The sequence below is a fragment of the Pseudoliparis swirei genome, chromosome 24 (assembly GCF_029220125.1).
Source record: "Pseudoliparis swirei isolate HS2019 ecotype Mariana Trench chromosome 24, NWPU_hadal_v1, whole genome shotgun sequence".
Lineage (NCBI taxonomy): Eukaryota > Metazoa > Chordata > Actinopteri > Perciformes > Liparidae > Pseudoliparis > Pseudoliparis swirei.
In genome coordinates this window covers 4,279,190-4,299,580 of record NC_079411.1, presented here as the reverse complement: position 1 = coordinate 4,299,580, position 20,391 = coordinate 4,279,190, and the positions used below count along the sequence as shown (strand labels likewise).

The 20,391-nt window shown below is 42.5% G+C and overlaps 1 protein-coding gene across 1 annotated transcript in view; it reads left to right on the top strand.

Moving 5' to 3' along the window:
• The first annotated feature begins 637 nt into the window (after positions 1 to 637).
• grin2ab (glutamate receptor, ionotropic, N-methyl D-aspartate 2A, b) overlaps positions 638 to 20,391 on the top strand; it is a 95,330-nt gene continuing 75,576 nt past the window's right edge. The window contains 2 exon segments of the mRNA XM_056410005.1: positions 638 to 721; positions 1,437 to 1,649. Of these exon segments, the coding sequence (XP_056265980.1) occupies positions 704 to 721; positions 1,437 to 1,649 (231 nt within the window). The 5' untranslated portion in view covers positions 638 to 703.

The window sequence follows — 20,391 nt, the reverse complement described above, 5'->3', positions numbered from 1 at the left end:
GAGAAAGAGAGAGAGAGAGAGAGAGCGCGTGAGGGAGAAGCAGGGTGAGACAATAGGGAGAGAGGGACATTGTGCATGTGTGGGTATTTTTCTGTGTCTATATCTATAAATATATATGTGTGTGTGTGTGCGCGTGTGTGTGTGTGTGCGTTCTGATGTTATTTGTGACGGAATCCCCCCTTCAGTCTCCCAAGAAATCCGCGAGCGGCGCGAGGAGAAGGACAGGAGAGGAAGAGGAGGAGGAGGCGCGCGGACCTGTCCACGAGCCCTCACTGCGGAACGCGCGTGGCTGCCGCCGGAGATTCCACAACAACCGTTAATTTGGATTTCTAGAGTGTGACTGATCCCCGCGCGCACGCACGCGTCCACGGCTCCGGTTCGCCTTGCCCTTCTACCCAGCCCGTCTCCGCCCGTTGAACGCACGGCGCGCGTGACACCTTAAACCAGAGGAATACTACCTATCTACCCGGGGGGGTGGGGGGGTGGGTGAGGTGCCTTTTTGGGGCGGGATTGGGAGGTCTTCGCGGGCAGACAGGTGGATTTACCCGTGTGGCGGTGGTTTTTGGGGGGGGGCGCACTAGATGGAGGAGGAATTGTTGGATTAATTTGACGGAGGAGAGTATTTGGTGATTCCTGCTCCCGCCGAGGGCAACCGAATGGAGTAACGGGCTGCAATGTCATCTCCACCTGTCCGCCTGGAGAGATGTGTCACGGGAATGGGGTGAGTTGGCTTAATGAGTAGTGTGGTGTTGGGGGTGTGGGGGGAGCAACTGTCGGTGTTTCAGTGGGTTTATATCATGCCGCACACTCACTCTCCTCCACGAAGTGGAGCAGAGGTGGTGGTGGGTCTTGTCTCCCCCTCCTCCACTCGTCCGAGTCCCCGACACACAACCTGCTGCATGCCCTACATAGGAGCCCGGCGCCGGGGAGCGTGAGGGGAATATCCGCCAAAAGCCACAGGCTGTTTTTAACTCTCTCTCTCTCTCTCTCTCGCTCTCGCTCTCGCTCTCTCTCTCTCCACACACACACGCTTCACAGAGAGAGAGATTATTTAGTCTTTCTCCCCTTTGAATTGAACTTGTTTTCGTCACGCGAGCTTTGCATCCAATAAGCCCGTGTGATCCGCAACAGAGGCGCGCGCACACACATACACGCACCTGTGCTCACACACACGCGAGTGCACGTGCCCCAAAACACACGCGCACAGGCACTTGGCGTGAGCTGGTATGTGATCCAATTGAAACCGTTAACACGCAGACGAGTCACGTGGGCTGTAATTGCATCGGGTTATACTAATTAATAAACTCGTCGGCCTATGTGCGCGCGCGTCGTTTCGTTTTGCCAATCAAGACCCTGAATTCAACAGGTGCGCGCGCTGTTTGCCGGTGTGCAACGCAACGAGCCACATAGCGTCCTCTGTGTGCTTTGTGTTCCAGATCAGGTTCGAACACTTTTCCTCTGGTTTCACCGACGCTGTGAGGAGGAACCAGAATGCCAGCAAGCGGACGGGCCACGCGGGCCGCCTGCACCGGCCCTCGCACCACGGCGCCCAAAGTCAGCACTCGTCGCACGTCGGACTCCGGAGAAGGAGGCGCAAAAGCTCCGCGACCTCAAACCCGCCGCAGCAGCGACGCGTTGTGACACCGAAGGTAAGGAGCGCGTGCGCGTGTTCCCGAGGTGCGACGCAGGGGCGCGCAGCCGCGGAGCGACGCTAAGCGGCGCTGTTGCATCACGTTCTCACCCCGACGGCCGGCAGAGAGAGAGGGAAAGAGAGAGAGAGGGCCGTGGAATGAATTCATATCTCAAATTACAGTTTTTCAGGCTTTGAATGCAGTCACGTTGTGGAAACGCATTTCTCCTTTCCGTTTTTCCTCCCGCTTCCCGTGCCAAGTCTGACACAAAGTGTATTTTTTCCTCTCTCAGGGACATGGAAGCCATCACACACACACACACACACACACACACACACACACACACACACACACACACACACACACACACACACACACAGATGTTACAGAAGGGGGGGGTCTGACATATCTGCCTATAGGAGTCTGACGTGACAGAATATAATGCCCTAATTCCCATAAATCGCCATCCGACTAATCGTTGATGGCAAAGGAGCGGTTTTTTTTTTTTTTTCAATGATAATATTTAATGCTAAATTAGTGTGTGTGTAAATGTATCACGATCATTGAAGGCACATGATCAGTTACGCCATGCTAGACTTATAGTGCTGTTGTGAAAGACTGGGGGGGGGGGAGAGAGAGGCTGTGGATGTCCTCAGCAGTAGCCTATTTCCTTTGAATAGTGGGATGACACAAAAGGAGATCAACTCTGTAGGGCATAAAAAACCCGCAGAAGAGTCGGAGCTGTTTGCTCTAATATCAAAATTGTGCGAAACTGCGATGAATTCTGTGTGTGTGTGTGTGTGTCATAACACCTTTTAAAACCGAAAGGCTACTTTTCTATATTTACTTTCTCTCTGTCGTCATCACTCCAAAGAGTGTTTCCTGTCCAGTTGGGTGTAGTATGTCATCTATGCTACGAACCAACTTACTGAAACAAAACCAGAAGCATAAAAAATGGAACAAAATTCACAGTGATGCGATATGCATACCATATCCCAGAGTCCTCATTTTGGCTCCGGCATCACACGGTGTTGAACCGACGTCTGAGCTGTTGGCAAAGCAGGTTCTGTAGTTCAGGACTCGACGTCTCGCAGCAGCTTGTCGCTGCAGTCAGGAACAGAAGCGAGTTAAAGCTATCCAATCCCTCACATTTAAATGTGCCGTTCTCAACATGTTGTCGTACTGCCTTTTACCAGGATGGCCCTCTTGAGAGTATTTTTTTTCGAAGGCACCTAAGTGGAGCTGGCGATAGTCACGTCGACGTTAAGTTCTTGTGCAGCTGCCAGAGAGAATTCTCTATCGTTTTCTTCTCAAAAAAAGAGCATTTTTTAAAGAGGGGCTTCTTGCCGATAACAGGCTGCAGTAGGTGAGCAATCAGACTGCTGTGTGTCATCCGGCGCTCAGTGTTTTGGTTTTTTAATTGTGTGCAGGACATTTTTAGAGCTAGAGCCCAAAATTAGCCCAACATCTCCATATGCCTGCAAGTGGAGAACGGTTCAGAGAGCATTTATGCAGAAATCTTTCTTTTCATGACAGCTGCATGTTTTTTCTTCTTCATGAATTGCAGTTATAGCCTCAAATGGTCGCTTATCGACATCTGGATGTCTTCCACGTTATTGTGTGGGTCCTAGACGTGATGTTTGTCACATTTCAGTTAAAACAAGAATAGATTGTAGAATAAACCCAGCTGCAAATCCTCTCCCTTTTCTTTTCTCCTCCTCCGTTTTCCATGAACATAGACGATTTTAGGTAGGTGTATTTACATAAGATTGCAACCTCGAGCTTATGAAGAATAATTATATAGAAGACGGTAATACACATTTTAAAAAGCCAAAGAACCTGTGGGTGGAATATGCACCTTGCTGCCCTGCGTTGTCGCCGTGTTTGTCCTGAAGGGCGGATTGACACATCCGCAGATAAGAGCTGCAGCGAGTAATCTCCTTCTCTGCAAAGTTTTTTCGGTTTGGATCTCACTATCCACTGAAGTTGATAGACTGCATGTGAGAAAATCAGGTTTACTTGTGATGTGGCTCTGCCCGAGAACATTAACAGCCAATCGAGCCTCCGGCGTGGCCTTTAGCTTCAGCTGTCGTCTGCAGAGGTAGTGCTTTTCTTTTAAAGTCGATTAAACCTGCCGCGTCGCCCGCGCCGCCAGATTATCTTGTCCCGAAAAACCCTCTGCAACACATATTTGACACATCTACTTGTCTGCTGCGTTCACACCAAAAAGCGTTGCGAATACTCGCTCGACTACGTGTGGCTTATCTCGTCACTCGCTTCATTCTCGCCCTGGAGGGGGCGGGGCTTATCTCTGTGGCTTTGCTCCGTGGAAACGGTTATCATTTCCTCCATCCACCACGGAAGAAATAACCACGAGTTCTGCTTCATACTTGTTGAGGACATCCCACAGACGTCGGAACATCTAACGCCCTCGTGTTCGGGTTCATAACATTAATATCATATATATATATTTATTCATACATGACATCACACAGCTCGGTGACTACGTCTGAATGACTGCCGCTGTCAGCGCTACTAGAGCAGGACCAGTTAGATTCACCGACGGCAGAGCATCTCAACGCCGATTGGCTTTCGCGACGGAAATTTTTCGCCAAAGTTGAAATATTTCAACTCGAGACAAATTTTTCTCGGCATTCGCGCCATCCGGCGTAAATCTGCGTCGATGGCAACCATTCGCGTCTGCACATTGACTTTGCACGGGATCTACTCATTTTTGGTGTGAACGCAGCATTAGAAGAATGTAAAAAAAAAAAAAAGGGATGCCCCGCCCCCTCCCAGTTTCAGAGATCCAATAGCGCTCACGTGAGGATGATGGCGAGCGTTTCCATTTCCCTGCTCCTCACAAGTGACAGTGAGCCGGGCGGAGTGACACATGAATGATGATGAGTCATTCGACCCCCCCGCGGATCTTCTGGATATTGATGTGTGATAGTGCAGTTTCTGACACAAGTTAATAACCCAAAAGCCTCTGAAGAATGTGCTCCGTTTAATCATTTAAATCAAAACACAGTTGGTGGTCTCATTAAACGAGTTAGTGAGCCGCGGTGGTAGAAAGTAGAGTTTGACTAATACAGGTTTCTGAACCGATATTTTTAGAATTAAGTAGAGTGGGTGTTGTTTTTTTGCAATGATGCTCTATATATATTTTTGATTTATTTGATCATTACATGCCCCAGAACAGAAGTATGCAGTATTTTTTCCATCATTTGAGTGGAGACAACTCTTTAGTTTGAATGTAATGATTGATGAGTAGTTTAGCGAGCCCCCCGTCAGGCTGAGCGATGGACACTAACAGCCCCGGGTCAGCAGCGCTTATGACTAAATGTTCACAGTGACTGCACACCGTGCGTCTGTAATGTTCCTTTAAGTGTTCCCTTCACTTTAAGATTCCAGATAAGTCTTATCCTGTTCCAGCCAAACTTTACTGATACGATCTAAGTAATCGCATTGGACGAGATCTCAACATTGGGACATTGAGGCTTGAGGATTATGGAAATCAAATCCTACTTCCGATCAATCTTGAAACTCCCATCTGTGTTTTTCACGTCTCAAAGGCAGATCGGTTTGATGCTGGAATCCAGGCTAATCTTGATCCTACATGAGAGGTGGTTTTAAGGGTGGCTTTAGAGGCGTGACACGCATAATAGAGCTGCAACCAAGAAACTGCCACCGACACGTCTCGAGTATGAATTCAAAAGCAGCATTTCGTGTTTCTATTTTAAACAATAAACCCGTCAAAACCGTCTCGTAACTCAAATGCAGGCGGACGGACCGGCTGGAGGGTCGATTAAGATGCTTTTTGATCTTTATACGAGTGTTTGAATTATTTTATGACACGTTTAGCATTGAAACAATGCGTTTTTTGTTGTTGCAGAATACAAATTATGTTTTTGGATCATATTGGCCATTCAGTGACACTTGAATGTTGCCTTTAAGATCTTATTCATCAAGCAGAATACTCTAATTGAAGCACTTCTCTCCACCATTCTCTTTGTCCACACAGGTCGTATTTGGCCGAGCAGAATCCTACTATTGATGACATTATTTGTTTAATAGATGGCGAGATAAAGGTTAATGGGATGTTAAGTAATCTGTGTCCTTTATTGAGCTGTATTGGCAGCGAGTCAGACCTTCAACACGCCCCATAGGTCAGCTCGCCTCGCAACGACTCACGACGTTCGGGAAAGATCCAAACATCTGTGAAGAGGTCAGAAAGGTCGTAAGCTAACCGCGTCGTCTTGTCTCCGGTTGGCTCAAGGAGAACGTGTGTTGTCAGCGCGCCGTTTTAGAGCAGTGGTTCTCAAATGGGGGCACGTGTACCCCTGGGGGTACGTGAAGGCACCCTAGGGGGTCCGTGAATAAATGTAAAAAAAATATATATATATTTAAAATGAGCATTCATTAAAAAATAGATGTAAAATAAATATTCAATGCAATATAAGTGTACGTTCATTAAGGGAATGGTATATATTCTATATTAAATCATCATTACATATTGTTTTCAACCCACAATGCTTTGCACTGATCAGTAAGTTCTCCTCACTACAATGGATTGGTTAAGGTTAGTGATGAGGGCAAATAAAGTCTCCTTATAGCCATTTGACAGCAGCATAACACATTGTGAACATTATTAGTATTGACACAATGCTACCTCATAAATGTAGGTCCAATATTCTGATATTTACCTTCGCATAGAATGCGGAAGGTTATGTCTTGATCGCCATGTATTTATTTATTTGTATGCGTGTTATTCGCATAACTCAAAAAGTATTAAACCGAATCGCATGAAATTTGGTGGGATGATTGGTTATTATCCGGGGACCATTTGATTCGATTTTGGGATCAATCGGGTCAAAGGTCAAGGTCAAGGTCATGAAAAGGCTGCGGCGAAGGTATGCGCTCTACCGAGTGCCCGTTGTTGTTAACTCTGTTTTGGTCCCATTTGACCGTTTAGCAGCTAAACGCTCGGCTCTGTTTAACATCTAGTCTCCGACTGGCGCCATGCAGGTAGCTCACACCGGGCTTCACGAAGCCCTCTCACAAAGAACAGCTGAGACTCAACCAAAATAGTACATCTGTTTTCTAACAAAACTCAAACTATGACAGACGATGAAACGCTTCATAGAGCTGCGAGGAACCGCAGTGTGCTTTGATCACTGCCAGCAATATGCTTTTATACTACATCCACGGCGGGGATTTGATCCTTTACTAATGTCAAAAATCTGGATTCGTAAAGGCTTTCAAAGGTTTCTGTTCCTTTTTAAAAAAAACGCAAATAATAACCTCATTATTGATAGTAAGTGATCATTGTTAAAAGAAAAGAAGATGCACTTGGATGTGCTCTCCTTTGATGTCAGGACTCATCTTTCAGTGGGAGGCTTAAGGCTTTCAAGATGGTGGATGTTTCATTTTGGTTTGTAACCCCCCCCCACTGGGTTTATTTGAAGAGTGTGCTTTTGGATTAGCTTGATTAGTATGAAGCACAACATGTGGCTTTGAAAGTGGGAATATATCCCCGTCTTCCTCGGAGGCTTGGTTGTTACCTTTTATATGACGACTTCTACACTTTGTCAGGCATTTTCCGAGCTTCAAACGAGGCTTAGGGGGAGTCGCCAGTCTGGCCTCGTCATTTAACTTCACACCCAAGGCCCACATTCCAATTTTATGCTTTCACGGAGACCAGATTTGGGCTCAAACTGATATCAAATGTTCCTCGATAAGACGTTCTTTAGTATTTTAAATCCAATTGGATTCAGTTTCCCACGGTTTACGAGGAACAGATCAGTGGTGTAAATGTTTCGGTACAATTTCACCATTTTATCGCTTCTCAACGGGGATCATTCTTCATTTCCACTAAAATTCATGTTTTAAATATGTTGAGGCCCAGAGAGCTCAATATTTTACCTTTACATTTTTTTTAAACAATGAATCAGATGTTATTATCCCGGAGGTGATAACGCATGCAGGGTCAGACTTATCGAAACAATGGTACAATGCAGCTGCACAATAACCTGCGCTGTGGCGCCATCATTGTGTTTCTATAAGAGGCCCGAAAAAGAATAGTCATCGTAATGCTAATTGTAATTCTCTTGATAAGCCAGCAGCGGCATTTCTAAAAAAGAACGCCTGGCTCGGTGCTAACTGTGCCAATAACGTTACGTCTATCAGGAATTTCGCCATCCTGCCTCAGAACACGTTAAATGGCTTTATTATTTTCCTCGTATTGGGATTCTTGCGAAAACAGAAGTTCCTCCAATACATAAAGAATTACATTTTTATTTTTTTAAACTGCTTTTTGAAAGAGTGTTAATAACATGTTTGGTGTTTGTCACCACATGCTCAACGTTGGCTATTAGGCAGTTCAGTAGCTTCAGTGTAAATGGGCCCCCTGCTCTGTGTGTGTTTTCAGATACAGCTTGTTATGAAACATTGATTTTAATTTGACGTCATAAAAGCCGCCAGTCGCAGCACGCAAACAAAAGTGATTTTTGACTTTTCAGGTAAAAAAAAAAAAGAAAGAGCTTTGTTCTGCCTGCTGCATGCCCCATTAGAGACTTCCTGTGGAAGAGCCGGCTGACTTCCTGTTGCCCCCCCCCCCCCCCGCGCACATGCATGGCATCAAATGATTCTGTGATATGGCTCATCTCGACTTTTTACAAACAAGTCATTTGGATGTTTGCAGTGCTCGAAGAAAACGTTAGTCGCCGTTCCACCGCCGCTTGTTTCCTAATGCGTGCGTCTGGAGAAAAGCTTTTACGGCCGGCGTGTGCATCTTGTTAAGCGTCTTTAAGTGTCACGTTCAATTCTCTGATCATGCAAATGAGGAAATTAATGCAAATTTGGTAGATGGAGCGGGCAGAACATTCCTCCAGACGTACTCCGGCCCATCCAATAGCACCACCACGACATGCGCTCAATGATAAATATCCAGACGCACGCGTCATCACCAGGTGTGTGTGTGTGTGTGTGTGTGGCTTCAAGCTGCGACGGGTGAAAGTCGCCACATGTGTTCGCGCGAGTGGACGGCGTGGCGAGCGAGCTCAAGGTGTGCGCGTGACGCCGCAACATTAAGTCGGCGTCGTCGCCGGTTGTCTGGCTGTCACTCGCGATCACCGTCACGCCGCGGGATCGGAGAGCGAAGCCACCGGGTTAATGCAAGTGTGTTTCGAGTGGGCAAATGCTAATTCTCTCCCCCCACCTCCATGGATAGATATCGGCAGATGAACGCGGGCACGTTCATGAGAAAATGGTGAAATATCGGTTCCCCCGTTTTGGGAAGAGTTGTTTGGGACTAAGCTGTTTTTATCGTTTATCAGTTTGGTAAAAGGCTTCCGTGCTCTTATGTCTTCTCACGGTCGTAATTCAGTGTGTGACTCTGCTTTGATTGATTCTGCTGTCGATTAAAAACGAAAACATGTTTGTGTTATTTATCCACAGTGTACTGCGTGTGATTTGAAAAGTGCTACACCAAAAAAATATGAATACTTTAATTAGATTAATCTGTAATACAGTAAATGCATAATAATGTTCCCGTTTTAAAATGTTACGGTATGTTTTCCATAACAGACAAACGGAATAAGAAAGCCATGTACTGAAAACAAACTGATTAAAAATGTTAAAACGAAAACGGCGACAACTCGCAGACGCCGTGGTCCCAGCTTGTTGATCGCGAGGTAGCCACGCCCTAAATCATACTTTGCTTTATCGTCTAATTAACTAAATGGGACCATAATTTACCAAATGAACTTCATATTGGATGAAAGAAGACTTGCAACTAGAGATTAAGACCATAAACTCATGTTTACAATGTTTACTGGGGGAATAAATCAAATGAGAAGTAGACTCACTTTCTGATAGACTTCTATAAAACCAGAGGAGTCGCCCCCTGCTGGCCATTAGGCAGAAAGCACGTTTAAGGCACTTCAGCATTGGCTTCACTCTTCAGAACTGGAGGTTTCCGCCTGAGCACAGTCTTAGATTTAAGTGGTACAGTTGTGCTTGAGTAGATTTGTATACTCATACCCCCGTGTGCCAATTCTTTGAAGATATGCTGCTAACCTTGGAGAAACAAACTGATCGGATAATTATGTGAGAAAACAAACAAACAGAAACCTGCAATATGTTTAGTTTGTTTACTGATGTAAAAACACAATATCTGCATCCCATAAAGTACAGCATGATACTCCAGGATTGTGAAGTATGACAAACGTGAAAACAACAGAATTACACTCAATAATGCTCCATTCCACACAGTGGTGACGGGTGCTGTCTCAGCCAGACGGGGCATCTGGTGATGTGGGTACATTGGAAGCCTCCGTCTCCTCCTGCCAAGTGCACTTTCTAACAGCGATAAGCGGCGCATCAAAGAACACACGTCAACCAGACACCCAGAGATGGACGATTTAAAAAAAGAAAGAAGAAGAGTTGCCTTTACCGCGATCGCCGGCTTCCCCCCCCCCCCCCCCCGTGTGTTAAACTAATGTCCTGGGTTTACACGAAATGTCCCTTTATTGAAACACGGCAGGGACATGATGGGAAATGTGTCACTTCTAGAGAACAGCGATGAGGCCGAAGCAGCGATGGAGCGCTCGCTCGTCTCTCACAGCGATGGATTTTTAAATATGTCTTAATTAATGAGCAATTAATGAGTTGTGAGCACAGGGGACACACGCCCCCACCTTTCAGCAGTAAATACCCTAATGTGTTTTCACATCGGTTTCACAATGTGTTGGAGACATAATTATTCCATTGGAACCATTTGTGTTTTTAATCTTTTTGACCTAAATGCCTCTTGTTTCACATTGATTAACAGGAATTTAAATATAGACGAATGATATACTTTCAATCAGAGGGTCATTTGATTGTAATTGACAACAGTTATTCTTTTCAAGAAATTGATCTGAAAAGCTTTCAGAAAATGAAGACTGCGTCGTCATAATAAGTAAGAATCTAGAGTGTTTCAACTTAATAAATATTGAACTCATTGCTGTGCATCACAATCATATCTGAGTTTCTATTGGCCCAAAATAAACATCTGGTTGAGTAAATGCCACGCATGTTTCCCGTCTATAGATTTTTAATGATGCAGCACAAGTGTATGATTAATAGCGTATTATTTAGCGGACCCCTGACAGACTGCCACGGCCCCCCGGGTGGTCCCCAGACCCCACTTTGTGAATCACTCCTCTAGATAATATACATTTTCCTACTGTCAACTTAGATGTCGGCATTTCTTAGGCAGTAATTAAAATCATTGAGCAGAATGATGCCATATTGGATTTTTGCATAACGATGTTTAAGTATTTGTCATCTATTTAATTAAACTCCATTTAAAAAGATGATTCTATCCAAAAGCAAAGACTCCGTGGAGGAAGCAGAGTTAGTAATGTGTGATGGAGAGATGAGAATTCATCCATAAGTAGAGAGAGAAGAGGAGAGAGGTGCTCAGTGCATCCTAAAACGTCCCCCAGCAGCCTATCAGCCTACAGCAGCATCTCTAGGGGCGGGACCAGGTGAACCTGATTCAGCTCTATAACTATAAGACTATTAAAGAGGAAAGTCTTCAGTCTACATGAGGTGACTGTGTCTGCCTCCCGGACTGAAGGTGGAATCTGGTTCCATAAAAGAGGAGCCTGATACCTGAAGGTTTTGGCTCCCATCCTACTTTTTACGACTCTAGGAACCACAAGCAGCTCTCTAGTGGGGACATATGGATAACATTTAATGTATAAGCAAAACAGGCGCAGAGTTATTTATTATAGACTAATCTAACACATTCTCCCCTCGTTTCAAATGGTCTCATTCACAATATTTAGTATTTTATTCAATATAATGTTCCCTTTTGTGCATAACGGATAATAACTAAGTGAGAGGAGCTGAGAGCATGATGCCTGTTGAACCTTCTGCTGCTGTGGGCTTGTTAATAAAAGTCCAACTTAATAAGATTGCTGTCGTGACTTTCACAGAAAAGAGATTCGGGCGCTTTTTCCAACACAAGACCGACAGATATTGTGCATGTGTGAGCGGCTTCAGCAGAAAAACATGAAAGGGAAAGGAACAATGTTTATTCATGAAAAGGTAAAAATAATCTTTGCATACATCTATGTGTACCAGCCCAGTTATTCCCACATATGGCTCAGAATAAAAATGTAATATCTGTACTTTTATTTCATCATTTTGATTAAAGCAATATGTAGTCTTTAGAATACATTTGGTGGATTAATATATATATCTTCACTTTTATCAATAATAGATTGTTGGAGAGCGGTGCACTTGTCATGCATTAAAACTCAGTTTTTGGTTAAAAATTAAAAGATTAAAAAGGAGAATTTATTCCGTCATTACATGAGGTCGTCTAACAAGTCTTACCGATGATTGTCTACAACCATCATGTGTCATTTTAATGCTTCAGGTCTTTTGAATAATTGAGAGCTGGAAAAGAAATCCCATCGTATATTTATAAGGGCGGCTCAGTCTTAGCTCATCTCACCGGGCTCTGCTCCTGTGGCCCTGGTGTTCGTACCGTTTGGGGTCAGCTACGCCTAGAAACGTACAGTTTTTGTCACATTATCAAACAATTCCTCCCGACCTGTGCAAATAATTCTCTGACTTGCTATCTGGTTGATTATAATCATGTACTTTGCCAAGGCAAGCTCTTTTGCTGTGAGGTTAAATCATTATTATACATTAAAATGTTCACATCCTCAATCGAGTGCAATTATGATATAAAATCTAATAGAGCTTATCAAACTACACCTCCATCTATCCAAGGTCGTTTCTGTCCTGCATGCACGACTAAACACGTCCTCACCTCAACTTCATTTTCCTGCCCCAACCCTCCTCACCTCTTTGCCCTTTAGTTGCGTCTTTCTCTCGCTTCGCGTCCCGCTGCATAAAAAAACAAACAATAACCCGAAAGTCAAACGGCACAGCGGAAGACATTCAGACAAACACGGTTACAAAAACACACGAGGCGGTCTGTTCCCCGGTGAGCGAGGGAGTGTGCGTCCTTTCTGTTTGGCGTTGTCCTCGTTTATTCCGATGTATTACCGATGAAATATGAATGACAGAACTCTGGTGGACATTTCTTCCCCCCCGATTCCACACGAGCATCACAAAAATAGAAATATGCACACACATTTGTCCCCATTGCTGAAATGTTAGAAGACTACGTGTAGCAGGGAGTTTTATTTTATTTTATTGAGTACAAGCTCGGGCGCTTGGAACTTCCATCGACGTTAAACACATAGAAAATGTGATATTTCAAACGAGACCTTTCCGTCTTCTTCCGCTGTCGAATAAAGACACCAAACCGGGTGGGTGGATAATGATGCACACGGCACGTCTCTGGCAGATATAAACCGTGCTGCTCCCAGGTCAGCAAAAGCATATTTAAGTATAATATTTGTAAGTTCACCTGTATTAAAGCAGTGTTCAGAGAGGGTGTACTGCAATTGCTTTAAAATGAAACCAATACTATTATTTGGTTGTTTTGTTGTCGCTGGAGTGGAGTTAAAAAGGTTATTAGGGACCATGTTGTCCCTATTTGCTTAAATTTCCATATCTAACTGTTGTTGTGCCTTCAAATGAAACAAAACAAGTGTGCTTTGTTCTCGTTTGATATGGCAAAATATGTTTGCTAAAGTGCAGCGAGTCATTTGTTTCATATCAAACTGTTTTGGTATTTGGTTTATTGACGATCTTTGTCCTGGACATGTTTCCATTCATCGGTGCTTTCACAGTTGAGCAATCTCCATAAGGGAGAAAGACAACACGCTGCTTTCATAAACATAAGAAAAAGCCTAAAATACAGATGTAGGTGTTTACTTTACTTCACTTTGTCCATTTGTGTCATCAGATTTTTCCTAAATTCACCCAAAGTTTGCATTAGAAATAGTCTCGGTTCGGGAAACTTGTAATTAAAAAAGGAACTGTATAAGTGGAAGTAATACACTGTTGTTGTTTTTTATTACTCTATTCATCTTTAGTGTCTTTCAAAATCCATGAAATTTGAATGCATTAATCTTTTAATCTCAAGACCTTTTTTCTCAAGCCAAAAATCTCCACTTCAGTCGCACTTAAAGACTTGTGGAAAAATAATTCCCTCTGTTAACCAAAAGGAACAATTATTTTGAACCTGGCTTTATGTTCAGATTTGTTAATGCACTTTAGCACATATTTAATAAAATGATGCCTAATTTAAATATTTAAACATAACTTTAAAAAAATTATCAGATGATGCCCAATTTACATATTTAAACATAACTTTAAACAAAAAAAAGGATATTTCATTCAAAAAAACCTGCCCTAATGTAATTAATGAACTGGGTAAATGTCATGCTGGGATCTATTAATTAAACTGTGTTACCCTATTCACCTGGGGTGTCTCCCCTCATGATAACATTTAATGTCTGACATACAAACAAACAAAAATTGACTATTGACACCAACAAGCCATAGAACACGATTCCAGAACATTTAATCCCAATTATATCAGGCGAAGACTTGTTTCTTAAATAAGTAGCTGGGGGCACTTCCATCTAAAATCCTATGTTTAATTAAATATGACGTGCTCGTCCTTCTCGTGAAGCCTGTGAAGCTGCGATAACTGACACCTGCCAACAGGACGACAGCTTTAAGCCTCTAACCAGATGGTTTGTGCTACTTGAAGCTGGTGTTTCATGTTGTTTTTTGGAAGGGATTAACAGCAAAGCATAACAACACTGGATCAATAAATCCATCCAAATTGCGGGACTTGTTCTACACATGTTCATACAATGGGATGCGGGGGATTTGGAAATGTTTAGAAATTCAATTAAAGTCGCAAACTAACATAAACATCTACATTTTCAATGTGCATTTTTTTAGGCACCTTGGCCAACACTGGCGGTTCCCACCAGCGTCATTGAACAAACATCGTGATTTAAAAACCCAGTTCTGTAAGCGCACTCGTATCGCTAGTTTCTGTCGATAGTTTTCACGAGTTTAGCTCGTTGGCGAGCTATGGAGGAAGATGATGTCATCGTTCATAATCACGCTTCAAAAGTTCTCATTGGTCACGTGTGTTTTAAAACTTAAATGGGACACTGACGAGAGGTCGGGCAAGTTGAATAGGATTTATTGCGAGACCACAGAGCAGAGAAGTGGACTGGTAAGTGGCATTGGCGAGTTGTCAGGGAGGCAAATGATCCTGGGACACAGGCAAACAAGCGTTAATCACAGGCCCCCAAAAATAACTCGGGGAATTGTTCTCACGGTAACGACTGAGACGACGACCTGGCAAGAACGGGGAGGAGAGCCTGCAGTTGATACTGTGCGGAGTTGATGAGTAGATTGCTGGCAGGTGTGTGCAGAGCAGGAGCCAGGAGAGCTGATGAGCTGATTGTAGGCAGGTGTGCTTAAATGAGCAGAGCTGGGAGCGAGGACAGCCACACCCCCTCTGTGGATATCAGTTATTGATTGGCCGATCAGACTTATCGTATCTGATGTTTCTCAATATCACAAAAGTTTCATACCAGAGTGAGGACAGATCACCATTTGTATTTGATTTGTTTTAAATCTGTTTAAAATATATGTTCTATATATATATATGTTATATATATAAAATAAATCTAATGTTAATTGGAGGTCATAACAACAAAAGGATCATAATCAACTATATGTATTGATTTATTCGAGCTTGTGAATAATATGTTGCGAAAAGAAGCTTGGAGAAGACTTATGAAAACATTTGTTTTGGTCAAAATGTTAGTCAATTTAGAAAAAATACATTTCAAACCAATGTGTTATTAAAATCACAACTACATACTGCAGAATATTCCTTAGAAAAAAGTCATTTTACAATGTCTGTCATATGTACTTGTCTGCTAGACATTCTCTCCAGAACCTGTCTCTCTGAACCTCACATTGAAAAAAAAACCTTGTTCCAAAGTTGAATTGCAAATTATAATTCATAAACCCTAAAACCACAAATAAGCGTAGTCGGTACAAACATCCTATTTCCGCAACATTTCATTCAGTTGTCTTCCAAAGATCTTTCGCTTTAACTCTCAGGAGGCCGTCACAAATCATAAACATGTACATAAGGTTAACAAAAGTCCCATACTCCTTATTTTTTAGGGAATACAAGTTACCTTTTCAGAGTCATGTATTTCCTTTAACCGTTTGATTTGTGACTATATCCAATGAGACTATTGAAATCCTTTTAGAAATGTATCAAAAAGTCCTAAATATCCACACCTTTTAAAACATTTCCAATATGTGCTTGAAGACGTCACACCACCATCTGCAATGTGTTTTAATTTTTTTTTTACCCTACTGAGACATAACTTAGCACAGACTGCCTGGTAATGTGACAAGCTTGGCTAGCTTCTCACAGTGCTATTGCAGCCAAATGAAACTAAGAAACAATAAAGGTGGGTGGACCACTCTTCTTTTAACTTTTGCACATTATGTATCTTCTCAACCAACAGGAGAATGAATTGCTCTCCTCTAAAATGAGAGTTGGGAAAGCAAACCTCTTCCTCAACTTCCCCTTTTTCTTAACGCTCTTACTTATTGGTAATCAATGAATGGATCTGAAAAACAAAACAATGTCAGATTTTTTTTTTTACTAACAATAATTTCAAACATTACATCCCATATTCATAAAGAATCACAAATTCATTAAGGTTCCAGAAGCTTATCTTTACTAAACGATGGGGTCCTCTGCGCAGCAATATTACCACACTGATTGTTATTGGTATGTTGCTCTCGTTAACTCTCTGTGCACATACACGTCATACACAATCCTCTCTGGAAAGCATATATAGCACATACAATACTACACTCAGGAGTGGAACATTTGTATTTATTTTATTTTATTTATTTTATTTATTTTATTTATTTTATTTATTTTATTTACATTTTTTTTAATTTTATTTTTAATTTTTAATTTTTTTAAATTTTATTTATTTTGTTATTTTTAATGCAATCTATTCATTATTATCCTTAGTTCCCCTCTTCTTTTGAATTTCTTTCTTTCTTGGAGTGAGCACCATTTAGCAGTGTGTTGTTCTTTGTGTGTTAGGGTTAGAATGTGAATATCATGTGTACCAAGACATACAACTGGAAAATTGACAATGAAAGTGACTGTATGAAAATACATATTGTTATGTTGTTGAAAACCCTAACCCTAAAAGTGAGTTAAAAAAACATAATTTTTTCTCACATAATTTATCGATTGGATATTTCCCATATGCTATATGTCTGTGAGATCATGCATTTGCATGAGAGTCAAACACACATTACTACTACTAGCTACTTAGGACACGACTGCTAAACAATGTAACTTGACAACGTTGACAAAGTCAGCCACGACTGAACCGACGTGTGCATGTTATTCATCAGACAGATGCACCGCGGTTCGGTCCGCCCGTCGTCGGAGACGTAGCTCGCGTGCAATCGCTGAAGTGTGTCTCTTATTCATGCAAATGCATTTAGCAGCTCCAAATAGAGCATTGCACACAAAACATGGGGGAGATTTAATAAAAATGTCTGACTGCACATTCTGGTGCATTTATTGACGGCTCACCCGCTGTATTCTAGGGTTGCTTTTTACTCGGGGACATTATTTGCCTTTGCGATACAGTAGCAGCGTTTTGAATTGTATATTAAAGGTGTGGTGGGAGAGATGAAAAATGTACTAAACCTGCGTTCTGCAGAAAATCACCATGACAGCAGAAATTTGTGTAGGAGAGCTACAGTGAATTATTTAGAAATGAGAGTGGGAGCTTCTTGGAAAAGAAAAGTATTTCAGTTCTAAAGAAACACTTTATTGCACCAAAGCGGGTGAAGAGTTATTTTTATTTAACCTGAACTCAAACATCCTCTTAGATAATACATTGGGGTGATTGCACACTTGACATGGAGTTGTGCTGGCACGTATTTTTTTAAAGGCATTTTATATGTTATCATGAATTTCACCTCTACGCCTACACCTCGACTACTGAGTCCATAGAACCACAATGAATACATTAATCATGGGTCAAGCTCTGCAAGAAAACATAATGCAAATTGTTCCAAATGCTGAATCTCTGAGAGACGGCTACAATAAATCGCTGTTGTCTTATAATCTTGTGGCAATGGGCTATATTTGATGTTTTACAATATTTATATACATGTACAACAAACTGCAGTAGATCGCTGGAGATCTTGGCAAACTCAGCACTTTATTTTTCCTCTCTATATTTAGTATTTTAGTATTAGTATTGTTATTGTGTTTTGTTTTTATATTCTATTATTTTTCTATTGGATTGAATCTATTGTCATCGCACAGAGTACAGGTGCAGAGGCAACGAAATGTATTCTCTGCATTTAATTATTAGTTATTAAGGAGCAGTGGGTTGCAGTGATGTGCCCGGGGAGCAACTGGGGGTTCAGTGCCTTGCTCAAGGGCACTTCGACTTGCAACTAATGGGGAGAGCGGGGATCGAACCGACGACCTCGGGGTTGAAGGACGACCCCCTTACCCCACTGAGCTACAGCTGCCCCGATGTGATATGTGATGTGCACCGCTGCTGTGGTCCTGAAATGTCCCCACTGTGGGACTAATAAAGGATCATCTAATCTATCTAATCTAATCTAATAGCTTGCTTTGCTCGGTTTTATCATGACCACATAGAAGCAGGAAGACCTCCCCCACTGGGGGCTCTACCATCCACGCACGCTTTGATATCCAAAGTGGCAGGAACAGAAAAAAACCCTGTATTTTGACAAAAAGGTTATTTTGCCACGAGCAAATTGTGTTGATGTGAGTTCATTTCTTCATCTTTTGAACAAACATCCCGGCCATATCACGCATTGCCCCGTTAATGACGTGCTCTGCGTTGGCAGCGACACGAATGATGTTCTCGGTTAAAGTTTAATCAAGGATGTAAATGGTTTTGGAGATGGTTTCTTTTAATGGGGATTCAGCATCAACACATTTTTCTTGGCTTATGACATGGTTTATTACTCCGTCGTAACCCTGAGCGGCGTCTTTGGAGATGTCGTTGATATGCAGGATGCAACTGAAAGAAAGTCCCAGTTTCTAATCATTAGCTACTGCTTTATTAAATCAGACGCTAATTTCATGTCGATCGAGAGCGCAAATATGGACATAAATCTGGCCCAGACACTCGGTGTGGAACTGGGTTTTATGGAGATGAACAAACATGATTGAAAAAACAACAAAATTTGATGATGGGGAAACTATTAGACATTCTGGTAGAAATGGGGTAGCAAGTCATCATTTTGGCATCATTGGCAGCTGAACACCAAAAATTATCATCATATGACATTATCCTTAATTCAATTGGCATAATCTTGAAAGTAAAAAGTGAATGTTAAAGTTTACGATCCTTTCTCTTGCTCGAGAAACTCACAATAAAGCAAATAAAGTGAACTAGATTTCGGAGGGTCAGCTTCTATGTGCTCTCTGAGCCAGCATCATTGTTGAGGCACCGCAATGTGATGAAGGGCGGCAACATATGAACATACAGGTATCTGGTGTTTTAACCGGTTAAATAGTTGATATAAACATCTAATCTTCACGTCTGCTGATCCCTCTACAGAAGCTTATTTAACACGGCCGACGCTTTTCTATTGAACTGCATCCAAAGAGCCAATTGTGTAATTCCGAGATCATTACTGGAGGAAGTTAATTAGTTTAAACAATGAGATGAATTGAACTAAACTGCAGTATCAGATTGGCCACACATGGTCGTCACGTGAAGGTACTTTTTGGGAACTCTTCGTAAACAAAAGGCTTTGCATGATGGATGTAACAATCGGAGCCTTACAGCGTTACTCCACACAAACACCATCTTGGGAAGCGAGGGACGGGAACGTGTTTTAATACGAGAGATTAAATTAAGAGAGGACAGCGGAAAGTAGGAGTGGAAGTTTGACATGTTTCAGTGTTTTGATGCGTTTTAATCCCCAGTGAAAATGAGTTAATTCATTTCCTTGTACAGCTTCACCTCCATCCCCACTTGAGTGTTTGCTTTTCAACAGACACATTTAGGGGGGGGGGGGGAGTATCTCTTTAAGATAATTTGGGGACACACGGCCCACACAACCGCGCGCCTAATTTGTGTTGTCACCAATGAAGAGCGGCTTCATTGGCGACGAATGAAGGAATGGAATTGCGGACCGACGGGTTTAAGCAATTACACCCACATGAGCTTTATTTAAAAGGAGTTGGGGTTAACATTGGTGAACCAAAAGATGTGCTTACATCCAAGGAGAATCACTCACAGACGCTCTCTGATTCATTGTCACTGGAGCAGCTTCAGGGCCTCTCAATGCCAGCTTCCTTCTGAGCACACGGGCGTGTGGTTTTCCGGCTTTGACACGCATCGTTTTCACAAATCGAGATTTAACTTTCGACTAATTTACTGCTTAGAGGCACATTTGTACAATCTAGGAAAACGTGTTTGGATGAGCACAAACAAAAGCTTCCTCTGTCTTAGCGCAGTACGTCAGCCATCGGATACTCCTCCACCATTAAAAGAGCCAACCGCCTTTAGTGTTGGCAGCATGCTAGAGAATTACGCCACTGGATGGTACATTATTAAAAATCTTTCATTTTCCAGAGAAATTAGCATATATGCTAACGCAGAGGGAAACCGTTACCCCTCATGACATCCCTTTTGGAAGCTGATCCTCCAGGAGTCAGCGGATGTGATTTTAAAGCACAAAATGCAAATCCAACAAGACA